We start from the raw sequence: 13326 nt of genomic DNA, 5'->3' as shown, positions 1-13326 counted from the left end.
AGCTACAAACATCTAAGATCAGTAAGTCAAACCATGAACAAGTTGCCATTGTGTTACGGACAGTCTTAAGAACTGTTTGGTGCTGAGTCTGAATTGCTGAGTTATAATCATGGACTGGATTAATGCTGATGTATAGATAAGGTCTGGTTGGAGTTTAATTCCATGATACACTGTTTTAAAATTATTCATATACCAGCAATATTTATATTTCCTTCAATGCTGCATTAGTGCAGTTTACTGTAATTTGTACACTTAACTGTTTTTAAACATTTTAGTATCAAATTGGCATACTAAATTATACTTCACAATGTATTTAAGGTAAAATAATCAATGTTTGATACATTTCTTAATTTTTGCAAAGTGGCAAACTGAGAAAAGGTCATAATAGTGCAAGAAACTGCACAAATTAAATGGCTAAGTAAATTATTAAGTAAGTGACACTAAAAGCATAACGGCAATTGAAACATATTCTAATGTTAGTGCAGGTAAGAATAAAACCTTGTGCATCACTTTAGTTTGGCTCTCTTCCCTTCTCAGGTTAATACTGTCTTATTGCTATGGTTTTGAAGCCTATTGTTACCAATTATAGAATCTTACAGCACAGGAGGCCACTCGGCCCATCGTGCCTATGTTGGCTCATTGAAGGAGCTATCCAATTAGTCCCACTCCTCCCACTCTTTCCCCATAAACTTGAAATTGTTTCCTTTTCAAATATATATCCAATTCTGTTTTGAAAGTTATTATTATATCTGCATCCACCACCCTTTCAGGCAGTGCATTCCCTCTGAGAACTCCCTTCTGATTCTTTTGCCAATCAGTCCCCTCACATACAAAATAATGAGTTTCTTGAAGCAAGAATAAAATTTACAGATTTAACCATTTTGAAACATGAATAGTTCCTCAACAACAATGATGCACAAGTTCTCTATTCTTACCCAATGTAACTTGAATATTAATCACCAGCAGATCATTTGCCTAAAGAAATGGTGCTGGATTGGTGTACTGTGGGGGTTTGTGACTAGAATTTCTTCACAAGCAGCATTATTAATCACAGAGAATCTATCAAGGGTGATGGGCAATAAAAGCCAGACACTTCACACAAAGTGAGAGAAATCAAAGGGAATGTCCACTCTTGGCCCATTTTTATACACTTTCTGGCAGCTAGTGGTAGTCATATCAGCAAAGTGATTGTTTGGCTGCCTGCCTGTCTGCCTGTGTTTTAGGACGTGTATGTGTGTGTGAATGTGTATATATATATGTGTGTGTGTGGGGTGTGTGTGTGTGAAGCGGGTAAAAGGGAAAAATAACAACCTAACCAAAAGCAAAACAGTCTGGTTGATTGAACACTAAATTGAAACGCAATTGGAGATACCTCATCATATGTTTTGTATGACTGTCACACACACCCCCACACACACCCTCACACACACCCTCACACACACACACACTCTCACACACACCCTCACACACACCCACACACACCCCTACACACACCCCCACACACACCCCCTCACACACCCCAACACACACAGCCCCCCCCACCACCCCTCCTAACACACAGTCCCCCCCTAACACACACAGCCCCCCACCCCCCCAACACACAGCACGCTCCCAACACACAGCCCCCAACCCCCCAGCACACACACCAACACATACAACCCCCCTAGCAGACACACACCCCAACACATACAGCCCCACCCCCCCAACACACACCCCAACACACAGCCTCCCAACAAACACACAGCCTCCAACGCACACACCCCAACACACAGCTCCCTCCCCAACAAGCCCATTCCACCCCGCCCCATGCACAGCCCTCTCCCCAACACACATGGCCCCCTCCCCAACATACACACCCCACACACAATCCCTCCCAAAACACACAGTCCCCCCACCCCAACACACACCCCAAAACACAGCCCCCTCCCCAACACCCCCCCCAAATACGCAGCCCTCCCTGCCCCCCGCCCGCGCGCAGCCCCTGCCCGCATTTATAACTTGGATTTATATAGCGCCCTTCACTAGGGATGGCATCGCGTAGCGCTTAACAGTGGCCGAGCCCGACGCCGAGCCCGGGGTTGGGAGGAGGTGACTGTAAACATGGTGTAAGATTAAGGTCTTCAGTCGTGATCTACAAGAGGGCAAAGGGGGGGTCAAGACAGAGGGATGGGGGGGGGGGGAAGAATTCCTCACCGGCGTCTTTACACAGTAACAACCTCAGGTCTATTGTCTGTCCAGCGCCTCGAAAGCCCTACCCCTTCGAAAGAGTTTCACAGGGAATTGCTGTCAAGTACGTTTCGTGTACAATGAGCTGATTTGCTCACAGCAACACCCCAGTGAAGTGAGTGACCAATTTTATCGGGGGACTGTGGGCCAGGACACCGGGAGAGACTCCCTCCTCCTGTGGGATCTTTAAAGTCCAGCTGGTCAGGCACAGATGGTATTATGATTTTGGCTCAACAATAGGTTACTCGGGGACCTGATAGAGGTCTTCAAGATCATGAAAGGTTTCGACAGGCGATAGGGAAAAGCTGTTTCCGCTGGTAGGTGTGTCTGTGACCCGCGGTCACAGTCTTAAGGTATCTACCAAAAGACGCAGAGGGGAGGTTAGGAAATGTTTTCACTCAGCGCGTTGTTGGAATTTGGAATGATCCGCCCGAAAGGGCAGTGAAGTCCGATTCGATAACAGCTTTTAAGAGAGAACTGGACAGGTATCTGGGGAAGACGGGTTTACAGGGTTAGAGGGAGAAAGCTGGTGATTGGGGCTAGTGAAGGTGACGCTCTGTCAAAGAGCCGCACGGACTCGATGGGCCGAATGGCCTCCTTCTGTGCCGTAACATTCTATGAAAATCTATGAATCCATAACAACACATAGCGCCTTTCACATCGGGAGACTCACTCAAAAGACAGCACCTCGGAAGATGTAGTGCCCCCCCACCCCCCCCCAGTTGGGGGAAAGTCTGGACTGAGTTCAAAGCCTCAACACGGGTCTTAAACTCATAATCTGTTGACTCAGAGGCGAGCGTGGCGCCAGCTGAGCCAGGCTGAGATTTCCCCGGCTCACAGTGTGTGTCCAATGAGCGCATTATGGTGCTGCTGTTATATTTATGCTTCTCTAATGGGCCAAGCCCAGATCTAATGGGCTGAGCACCCAGTTCCCATGTAACAAATGCATTGAAATAAAAGTTGGTTTTAAAAACGAATTGCCGTACATTGTAATACGTTGTTACTGATGTTAAAGCTGATGCAAAGAGTCAGATCTCTATTTTGAATAATCCATCGTTCGCAGGAACAAGGTTTCAGTTGGTAAATGCTATTTGGAGATTTCGAATCCTAATTTTTTTTAAAAAAAGAATTGACTTTTACATTAAAGCTCTGTCTTACACAAACTCCCCGGCTCTTCCTTACACAAACTGCAAATTATCCAGAACTCTGTAGTCTGGTGCCAGGCTCCGCGAGCCTTATCACTCGCATTCTCACCCAGCTCCATTGATTTTCCATCCCCCAGGGGATCAAGTTCACGATCCTTGTTCTCCCCATTAAATCCCTCCACGGTTTCGCCTCACTCTACCGCTGTGATCTCTTCAACCCGGCCTCTCTCTTCGCTCAACAGCTTTGTGTCCACCGCCCTACCCGCTCCACCATTGGAGGTGGACTGTTGGCCTCTGTGCCTTTATTCTGGAACTCCCATCACTGAGTCCCTCCAACTCGCTCCTTCCTTCATCTTATTCAAGGTCTATTTCAAGACATACCTCTTTGACCACGCTTTCAGCCATCTTTCCCCTCCCCACCCCTTTAGCTCTCATGCCCAGCTCAGGTCCCCAGACGTTCTCCTGATGTGAAAGGCGCTGTGTAAATTTGTTTTGTATCTGTTGTCTCCCCAGCTGTACTGGGACATGCTAATGGCCACGTGCTCCTCGATGGCTTGGAGTCACAAGAATCGGAATATAGTATTGAACCTCAAGCAATTCCTTCCAGTATCACTTGGAGGAGAGAGATCCCTCAAGTAATTTTGTCTGAGCATTCTGATGTGGTGAGTGTGTCTGGTTTGCTAATGTAACTAATGTTTATGGGTTTTGCCAAAATCAATAGACTGTATAAGTAGGGAGGTCATGTTCAATTGATATAAAACTTTGGTTAGACCACATTTGGAGTACCTTGTACAGTTTTGGTTGCTGTATTACAAGAAGGATACTATAGGGTTGGAGACAGTACAGTGTAGATTTACGAGGGATGAGAGAATACAGCCATGAAGAAAGAATGGAGAGGTTTAGCGCTTTACTCTCTGGAGATGAGATGAGACTGATAGTGGTGTGTTAAGATTATGAAAGGAATTGAGGCAGAGAGTTCAGAGGTTAGGGGCGTTGTCAGTGGTTGCGTTGAGGGGGTCAGGGATGTGCAACAGGCCTGAGCCAGCTGAGTGAGGGGGTGGGCAGAGGACTGGTGTTCGGGTACAGTCAGAAAACAGTAACTCGGGTTTGCCAGTTTCAGTGGGGGGGTGGCGGGAGTGCGGTAATGTCACTTAAGCCACTGTCACAATCTGGCTATTTGGAGCTTCTGACGGCACAGAATGTGGGGAATGCTCTACCCCAGGACCCACTGAAGAGAGCATTTGGGTATTTCACGATTTTTACAGAAACAGTAGCGTATTTTGAAACAATATTTGATTGAATCTGATTTGCAGCGAGTGCCACTCACTCGCAATATTTATGTTTTAGGTTGAAAACATCCGCAAGTCTGATGAGAATCAAGTTGTGGTGCTGCTCTCTCCGCATGTCTTTCTCACCATGGTGTGGTTGTACAAGCAGGTAAAGGTCAAACCCAAAAGGTTTGAAGGAGCTATGTTTCCAGCGGAGAATTGTTTCTTGTCAAATGGGTTTAAGTAAATGATTTCCTTGAAACTCTTATCGCATTGTAAATGTTGCAAACATTGTCACATGTTTGTAAAGCTCTTTGAGAGGTTATTAGGTGAAATATCCAATGCAAGCACTATTATTATAATAAAAATATAGCAATTCAACAATTTAATATCCATTGTAGCAGATCAGTCATTTCTCCCAGAATCTTTTCCTTCCTTAAAATACCCTTCACAAAGTACTCGCATATCTTGTTTGCTAAAGATAAAACTCAATATTATTGATATTATTTGTGTATTTGAAAACAATCTGCGCAATAAATAAGTTAAAATATTCCCTGAAAGTGAAAAGATGTGAACAAAGCAGTTCATATTCCTTCTGTTTACTTCAGTAAATCATTTCTGGTCAGAAGTCAGGCTGGACACTGACCCTGGGATCCTCCCAATAAAACTTTATAACTAAAAGCAAAGTACCGCAGATGCTGGAAATCTGGTATAAACACAGAAGTTCTGGCAAATGGTCATAGACCTGAAAGGATAGCTCATTTTCCTCTCTCCATGGATGCAGCCTGACCTGCTGCATGTTCCCAGCGACTTCTGTGTTTATGCTTTATAACTAGTTGTTAGGAGATAACACCACTGATAATTTCTTACTGCCTTCCAGTGCAGAACGTGGCCTCAAAGTGCTTCCGTCAACATCTGCTCACTTGTGGCTCTGCCCTCCACAGCCTCCCTGGTCTCCCAAACTCACCAAACAGGTGTGCAGGCTTGCTGTCCAGTTTAATCCTCAGCTCTTCCCTTCCTTCTGTCCTCCTGTTCAGTCCCTGACCAAGACCACTTTTCTTCCCCTTCACTTCACTTGCCTCCGAAACCCTTATTCACACTTTAGGCACCTCCCTCACCCCCTCCCAGCTCCACCATCCAAAAAAACAGCTCATCCAGAACTCTATGGGTTGCATCTCCATGGAACCATGCACTCCATACACTCATCACCACAGGCTCCATCACTCAGTGGGTCGATTTTAAGCTCCTCACCTCACACCCCAGCATCTTCCTATCTTTCTGATCTGCTTCCACAATCTGCTTGCTGCCTTGTGCTTGCTGTGGGTCCCGTACTGTCTCCACGCCAATATCAGTGACAAACCTTCAGGTACTGTGCCTCTAACCAACAAATCTCCTTCCCTCTACCTCTCTGCTTGTCTTTAAACCCTACCTAAAATATTACCCACTCTTATAGTTACATTGTCTTTTCCTCTTGATCTGCATTCGACCCCATCGTATAGCGCTCTAGGACACTATCCTACATCTTACATAAGTGCAAGTTGCTGTTGTATGTAAAGAAAGCACGGAAAGAAAAACAGACATTTGTACCACCTGCTCCTATCTTGGACACACACGTACAATGTTGTCCACCTTTTTTGGGGGTAAATTGAGCATAAATGTGTCCTAATTGCTAAAACGACTCACAAACAAAACTGCAGAATATTTATGCAATCACTACTCTATCCTGAGCCAGCTGACCTGAAGCTTTCAACCACGACTTATTTCAAGGATTGATTAAAAACTAAAAAAATCTGATATATTTTCTCTCTCTCTCTCAACAGAAATTGAAAGGGAATTCAGGCCAAAATATAGGTGACAGCTCCGAAAGCTTTAGGATGACAATTCTGGAGAAGCCGCTTGAGAAGAGAGCCACACTTGTTGTCATTGGGCTGGATGCTTACACAAGGTAAAAGTCAAATTCTGTGTGTGCCTTGATCCACACTCAGTGATCCACTTGCTGCCCTCAGCAGCCTCTCATCTGTCCTTAATTTGAACAGAATAAACACCGATCCAGAAAAAAAGCGAGAGGACCCGGGTTCGATTCCCAGACCTTATAACCTTATACAAAGATTCCTTCACCACACGCCTCTATTTACCTAGCAGTACGTAGGAATCCGGTTGTTAGTTGATTAGCGGATCACTCTCCAAAGTAATCCTCCAAAAAATAATAATTTGGTCACTCAATCCACAGTTGTTTGTGGGACGCTGCTGTGTGCAATTAGCTGCTGCGTTTTGCCCACAATATACACGGTCAATCCACTTTACAATATATTCTGTGAAGCATTTGGAGATGTCGCAACCACATGATTAGGCGCTATATTGAATGTAAGGGTTATTATTATTTATCTGTTTTAAGGGAAAGTTTTCATTGAACTTGCATTTGGATTAAATTGATATGAAGATGGACTTCTTAAGTCACAAAAAGAAGTGATGAGTTGTTGAATCTGCATTGTTAATGTGATGTGATCGACACTGATTACGTCCCATTGGTTACCGGGTTTTCAGCCTCTGCCCCCACACTCTGGAACTCCATCCCACGGTCCCTTCGCCTCGCTTTCTCCCTCGCCTCCTTCAAGGCCGGTCTCAAGACGCTTCTCTTCGACTGTGCCTTTGGTCTCCCTCCCACCTCTCTGCCTTCCCTCACCTCTACACCACCCCTCCCCCATGCTTGGGCCCCGACACCTGACTGTTCAGCGCTTTCGGATGTCCTCCCGACGTGAAAGGTGCTCTATAAATGTAATTTTCTTGTTGTTGAATGGAACTGGTTTGTGCTTTAAGAAATAAAGTAACAAATTAAAATCAGGGATAGTCCAAATGAATTGAAAAGTGCAATATTTTTCTCATTTGTTTGTGACTTTCCGTTGGTTAGAAAACCCATAAGGCTGAAGTTGAATGGATGACAGAATAAACAGTCTTAGTCTCTATTGACATGGGTTGGGGGGTGGGGAGCTGGAGGAAAGAGAACTCTTTGGTGTCAATCAAAATCGACAAGAGACTGAGTATGTCATTAATAGTTATTTACTTCCACAGAGAGGAGCAATGAGCAGGTGAGGGAGAGAGGGGCAGTGAGCTGGTGAAGGAGGATTGGTCTAATACATTTCCCAGTAGCTTTTACAGAATATCTGGGGAGAATTAAGTGATCTGGAAAACAACGATGGGAATAGAAGAAAATATAATTATCCTTTCAACAAGTTCAAATATTGTTTGGAACTCTTTTTTATAATTTGTACAGACATCTGTAGACATTTTAAAGGGCCACATCTGTGCGTGCAAATATATTAAACAAATCCAATGTGTTCTCTGTCTCTTTGAGCCCTCAGCAGTGCTTTAGGGAGACCTGGAGTTGAGCCCCTTATATTTAATATATTACGTGAAATCACAAGTTCTAGATCTTGAATGCTTTTTGTTTACTCAAATGCTTTAGCCCAGAAGAGCAGTGCAGTCCTGTGAAAATGCAGCAGAATGCTGACAGTGGCCGGGAGGATGACTCGGAGTCCTGGGTCAGCATGGAGCTTGGCTTGACGTGCGCAGATGTGAATGAGGTCTGTATTCACTCTCACTCCTACATTACAATGGGTGGTTTCTCAGCATTGCACTTTGAACCTGACTTACTGGATTGGAATATGTACATATTTATATATGCAATTTCAGGAGTATTTTACTTGGAAATAAAACATTGGTGCATTGACAGGAATGATCCCTGAGTCAAGAGCAGGAAACCCTGATTAAAAACACAAACTTCCCAACAAATTCCACTCCCCTCATGTAGTAGCTCACAGACTCCCTGGATGGACTCAGGCTGGGGTGGACTTTCAACAGGTAGTAGCCATTCTCCAGCATCTCCAGCTCAGCAAAGGAAAGATCACCAAAAATGTTTGCCATCCCTGCCCAGGGGCACAGTCTGCCACAGCTCAATGTCTAGCCTTAACCATGAAGAAACGCCTTTGAGACAATTCAGAATAATTGCTGCTGCCTATGGAACACTCACAAACTGAATCCATGACACAAGGAGAGAGATTGCCATTTATGAGACAGACATAAAGATTGTCTTGACAACATGTTTGTTTCTTCAAACTCCAGTTATAAATAAATATTCTAATATGAAACTATCGCAAAGTGAGTTAGACTGACTCAGTCCATAGCACACTCTCTTGCCTTGAGTCAGAAGGCTGTGGTTTCAAGCCCCAGGGTGGGAACTTTGAGTTCACATTGTCTTGGCTGACACTTCCAAACATGTGGGGCCATCTGTTAATAAGACATTAAGACAGTAACCAAATTCCTTCCAGTTATCTGCTAGTTATCCCGTCTGCCTATTCAGGTGGACATTAAAGATTCCATGGGACTATTCGAGAAGAGAGTTTCCCAGAAAGACCTGGCCAACAATTCCCCAGATAAAACTGGTCTTTCTCTTCATGGTTATTTATAGGTTAGAAGTAATCACAGGTATGACCTGCTTTAAGAAGAGTCTGCTTGGAATAGATATTCCTATAGGAACCTATTGTTGTACACTACGTCCACCTTCAAAAGACACAGTCACTCCACATTACAGTATATCCAGTGAAGTGCATTGAGACGTTCCTCCCAATATGAAAGGCATTGTATCAAATGTTTTGTTATTAAAAGCTGCAAATTGAGTAGGAACTTGAACCATCACGTAACCCACAAGGAGTATAATCGGTTACATTTATGTAAGCCATTTTTTGCGTTGGTAAGTGACAGCAGCCTCTTGTCTCGTTTGGCCTGACCCTCACCAGCCTGTCCTGTTTCTCTGCTTTGTGTTCAGGTGCAGGTAGCTCTACAGCTACAAACATACACAACGGTTCGGTTCTTAGAGGACTGGCACAAGTTTGCCGGTTATATTGCAACACTCACAAAGGCAATAGCTCAAGCCCCTTTCAAGTAAGTTACATTTAACTTTCTCAGTGTAGGTGTCACAGTGGATATCAGCGAGTCACGTTGCCCACAATAACATTCACATTTAAAACACACTGCGCAAGTTGAAGTCTCATTTTCATCCACCCTGAAAATGACCTGTCCACCTATAAAACTGTGAGAGCTGCTTTGTTGACACTTCTGTAGACCTTTTCTCCCAAGTACACAAGGCAAATGGCAACAGTTCAAATCATTCAAAATCATAGAAATGCCATTTCTGGTCTTCAGTTACATAATAGGGTAAAGTTTGGTTGGAGGTTTAATTTGAAGGAGGGAGAGTTCACGATTCATAAATTTATGTCACTAGGATAGTGACAGCCCCTCGAGCTTGTTCCATCATTCCATCATGGCTGATCTGTACCTGAACTCCATTCACCCACCTTTGCTCCATATCCTTCGATAACCTTATCTAACAAAAGTCTATCCACCTTGGTTTTTAAAATTTCTATTGATCCAGCATCCATAGCCTTTTGGGGAAGAGAGTTCTGGATTTCCACTACCCAATAAATGCTACTTGATTTCACTCCTAAATGGCCTAGCTCTAATCTTAAGCTTATTTTTAAGCCCTGTTCTAGATTCCCCACCAGAGGAAATAGTTTCTCTATATCTACCCTATCGAATCCCTTTATCACTTTAAACATCTCAATTAGATCACCCCTCAAGGGAATAGAGACCAAGTTTATGCAAACTTTCCTCATAATTTAACTCTATAAGTCCCAGTATCATTTTGATGAATCTGGGCCGTATCCCTCCACATGCACATTTTGTTGAAGGTAATGTAAAACTCTAGCCTTGTTGAATCTTCTACATAAAGTCCTGGATCACTCTTATCATCTAAAGATCTTCTCCTTGAAGAGGAGTCAAGAGAGCAACACCAATGATGATTCTTTACCCCTGCCCTACCCCATCCGGATGTGACTTTACATCCAGTATCTGGTTCACAACTGAGAGGCTTTGTCTTGCATGTGACCAGTAAGTTGGAATTTTGGGTTCATCACTACTTGTAATACTGCGCTGGTTTGCTTTCCAGTTGTCCCTGCACTGCTTCAGGAAAAGCTTTATAGTACAATGTTTTGGAATCAGTGCATGTTGCATTTCATTTGGAATAGTTTTGTTGGAAGTTATGATGAGAAGCTACAGCAGTGACTTGGAAAAGGACTTGTTTTGACATGGATCTTCTCTTTTGAAAACTATGATATTAGGAAACACACTGAGAACGTGACCTTTTCTTTCTGTCCCGATGGCACCTGGTCCAGTGGTGTGAAGGTGGACAAGGATGGAAAAGGCCTTTTGAAGCTGTGGAAGAAACAGCTGCAGCAACTCAACAGGATTACGAGGCCGGTAGCAGTAGCTATAGCAGACGCGTACCCCACTCCAAAATTGCTTTTACAGGTAAAAGGGAGCTGAACATTTCAATGATGAACAAGGTTATATAACCAGTCTAGGCTGACACTCCAATTCAGTGTTGGAGGAACGCTACATTGTCAGAGGTACCAACCCTCAGATAAGATGTTAAGCCAATGTTCCCTCTGCCTGTCCAGGTGGACATTGACAACACCACAGCACTATTCAAACAGAAGGGAGTTGTCCCGTTGTCTGAGCAAAAAATCCCACAAATAAAATTGGCCATTCATTTCATGGCTGTTTGTGGGCCATTGCTGTGTGCAAATTGGCTGCCGCATTCGCCTACACACAATCACTACTACAGTTTTCAGTAATAACCTGTGAAGCATTTGGAGATATTCTCCCAGTGTGCAAGGTGCTATATGTAACGCAAGGATTATTATGATCAGCCATTTCTTTACATTATTGCATCAATCACTTTATTCTACTCAGGTGTAGAAGTCAACTATTTTATTCTCAGCTCAAAAATTCGTCAACTGTAAACGCGCACTAATTGTTCTCCGCAAGAAACCCTTTTTATAATCCCTGGTCTTCTTTCATTGGTTTCCAGTTAATTGTTTATTTCCTCTTAAAGTGTTATCCAATACTGTAGCCATTCTAAAGAGGTTACTGGATTGTCCCTTTGGATAGCTCCCCCGTTGACTGAGTAATTAAAAGACCTAAGAACAGAAAGAGGCCATGCCATTAGGCTGGATATTCATGATATCTATTGGACGTCTGCTGTTGGTCAAGAACATGCACATTTCAATTATATTTCAAACCATGTGCCAAAGAAGAGGAAAACTGTTGAACTCTAACCAACTGTTCAATCAAACCTGCACTGAATGTTTGAAATGTTTGTGCATTTGCAGGCTTATAGGGATTGTCTCACAGAGTGGGAGAAACAGAATCTTCTAGCTGAAATTAAAGTGAACGCTGGAGGGAAACGAGTCGACCGAAGGATTGGACCAGATATATCCCGCAGGTTGTATATTTACATGACTTCGGAAAATTCTGACAGAGTTTTGGACAAAAGTGGTTAAATACACAAAAAAAACTTGCTTCATTTTACCTTTGTCCTTAAGAATGGGATACTTTTTCAGAGGGGTTGGCTGTGTTAAATATAATACATTTCTTATATGGCTTATTTTTAATACAGCTAACAAAGCACTTGGAATGTTTGTTTTAGACTTAATGTTGATAGCACTTAGGCTTTTTTATACTACATGTATGAATTGTAAAATGGTTTATTTTTTAACTGGCACTAGTCTGCCTGCCATTTCTTGTGATGTTTTCAACCAATGCTTCTGTGAGTGCAGTTTGTCAACACAGGCAAAAATGGTAGCATCCCAAACCCCCTTTTCCATGGACAGTATAAACAAACAAACAGCATAACTGCCCTAATCCCCTGTTGATCACTGTTATCAACCACTTAAACAGTGACTTCAACAGTGTGGATGACTTCTTTGATAATACATCTGCACAGTATTTTTCTAACATTTAGTATTTTTTTTGCAATGTAATTTACTCTAAACAGTTGTGGTACACGTGACTTATGTGGCTGGCATACAAATCCAAGTGAGCCAGTTCTTCATAACCCGATCATCCTTTTGCCAACTCAACCGAAAATATCAACCAATGAAACTTTACACTTTTATCATAGAAGCCAAAGCACTTGATGGCCTTTATGACAACCAAAGCAGCTACAAACATCTAAGATCAGTAAGTCAAACCATGAACAAGTTGCCATTGTGTTACGGACAGTCTTAAGAACTGTTTGGTGCTGAGTCTGAATTGCTGAGTTATAATCATGGACTGGATTAATGCTGATGTATAGATAAGGTCTGGTTGGAGTTTAATTCCATGATACACTGTTTTAAAATTATTCATATACCAGCAATATTTATATTTCCTTCAATGCTGCATTAGTGCAGTTTACTGTAATTTGTACACTTAACTGTTTTTAAACATTTTAGTATCAAATTGGCATACTAAATTATACTTCACAATGTATTTAAGGTAAAATAATCAATGTTTGATACATTTCTTAATTTTTGCAAAGTGGCAAACTGAGAAAAGGTCATAATAGTGCAAGAAACTGCACAAATTAAATGGCTAAGTAAATTATTAAGTAAGTGACACTAAAAGCATAACGGCAATTGAAACATATTCTAATGTTAGTGCAGGTAAGAATAAAACCTTGTGCATCACTTTAGTTTGGCTCTCTTCCCTTCTCAGGTTAATACTGTCTTATTGCTATGGTTTTGAAGCCTATTGTTACCAATTATAGAATCTTACAGCACAGGAGGCCACTCGGCCCATCGTGCCTATGT

At 42.8% G+C, this 13326-nt stretch overlaps 1 protein-coding gene across 1 annotated transcript; it reads left to right on the top strand.

The window, feature by feature from the left end:
- The first annotated feature begins 3866 nt into the window (after positions 1–3866).
- On the top strand, positions 3867–13326 carry LOC103188260 (crossover junction endonuclease EME1). The gene is made up of 8 exons (XM_042341121.1): positions 3867–4033; positions 4719–4808; positions 6460–6584; positions 8103–8220; positions 9462–9577; positions 10813–11002; positions 11866–11978; positions 12657–13326. Exons 2-8 carry the CDS (start codon positions 4788–4790, stop codon positions 12670–12672), a joined length of 699 nt encoding a protein of 232 aa, XP_042197055.1. The 5' UTR covers positions 3867–4033; positions 4719–4787; the 3' UTR covers positions 12673–13326.

This window comes from Callorhinchus milii, unplaced genomic scaffold, assembly GCF_018977255.1.
Source record: "Callorhinchus milii isolate IMCB2004 unplaced genomic scaffold, IMCB_Cmil_1.0 Scaffold16, whole genome shotgun sequence".
NCBI lineage: Eukaryota > Metazoa > Chordata > Chondrichthyes > Chimaeriformes > Callorhinchidae > Callorhinchus > Callorhinchus milii.
Note: the sequence above shows the minus strand (reverse complement) of the source record. Positions and strands in the feature narration are given on the sequence as shown.

Bases quoted from the DNA above. Each gene is read 5' to 3' on its own strand.
- LOC103188260 (XM_042341121.1), top strand. From the start codon at position 4,788: ATGGTGTGGTTGTACAAGCAG. The intron at 8,221-9,461 runs GTCTGTATTCAC...CTTTGTGTTCAG, and splicing joins CGTGCGCAGATGTGAATGAG to GTGCAGGTAGCTCTACAGCT. The intron at 9,578-10,812 runs GTAAGTTACATT...CTATGATATTAG, and splicing joins ATAGCTCAAGCCCCTTTCAA to GAAACACACTGAGAACGTGA.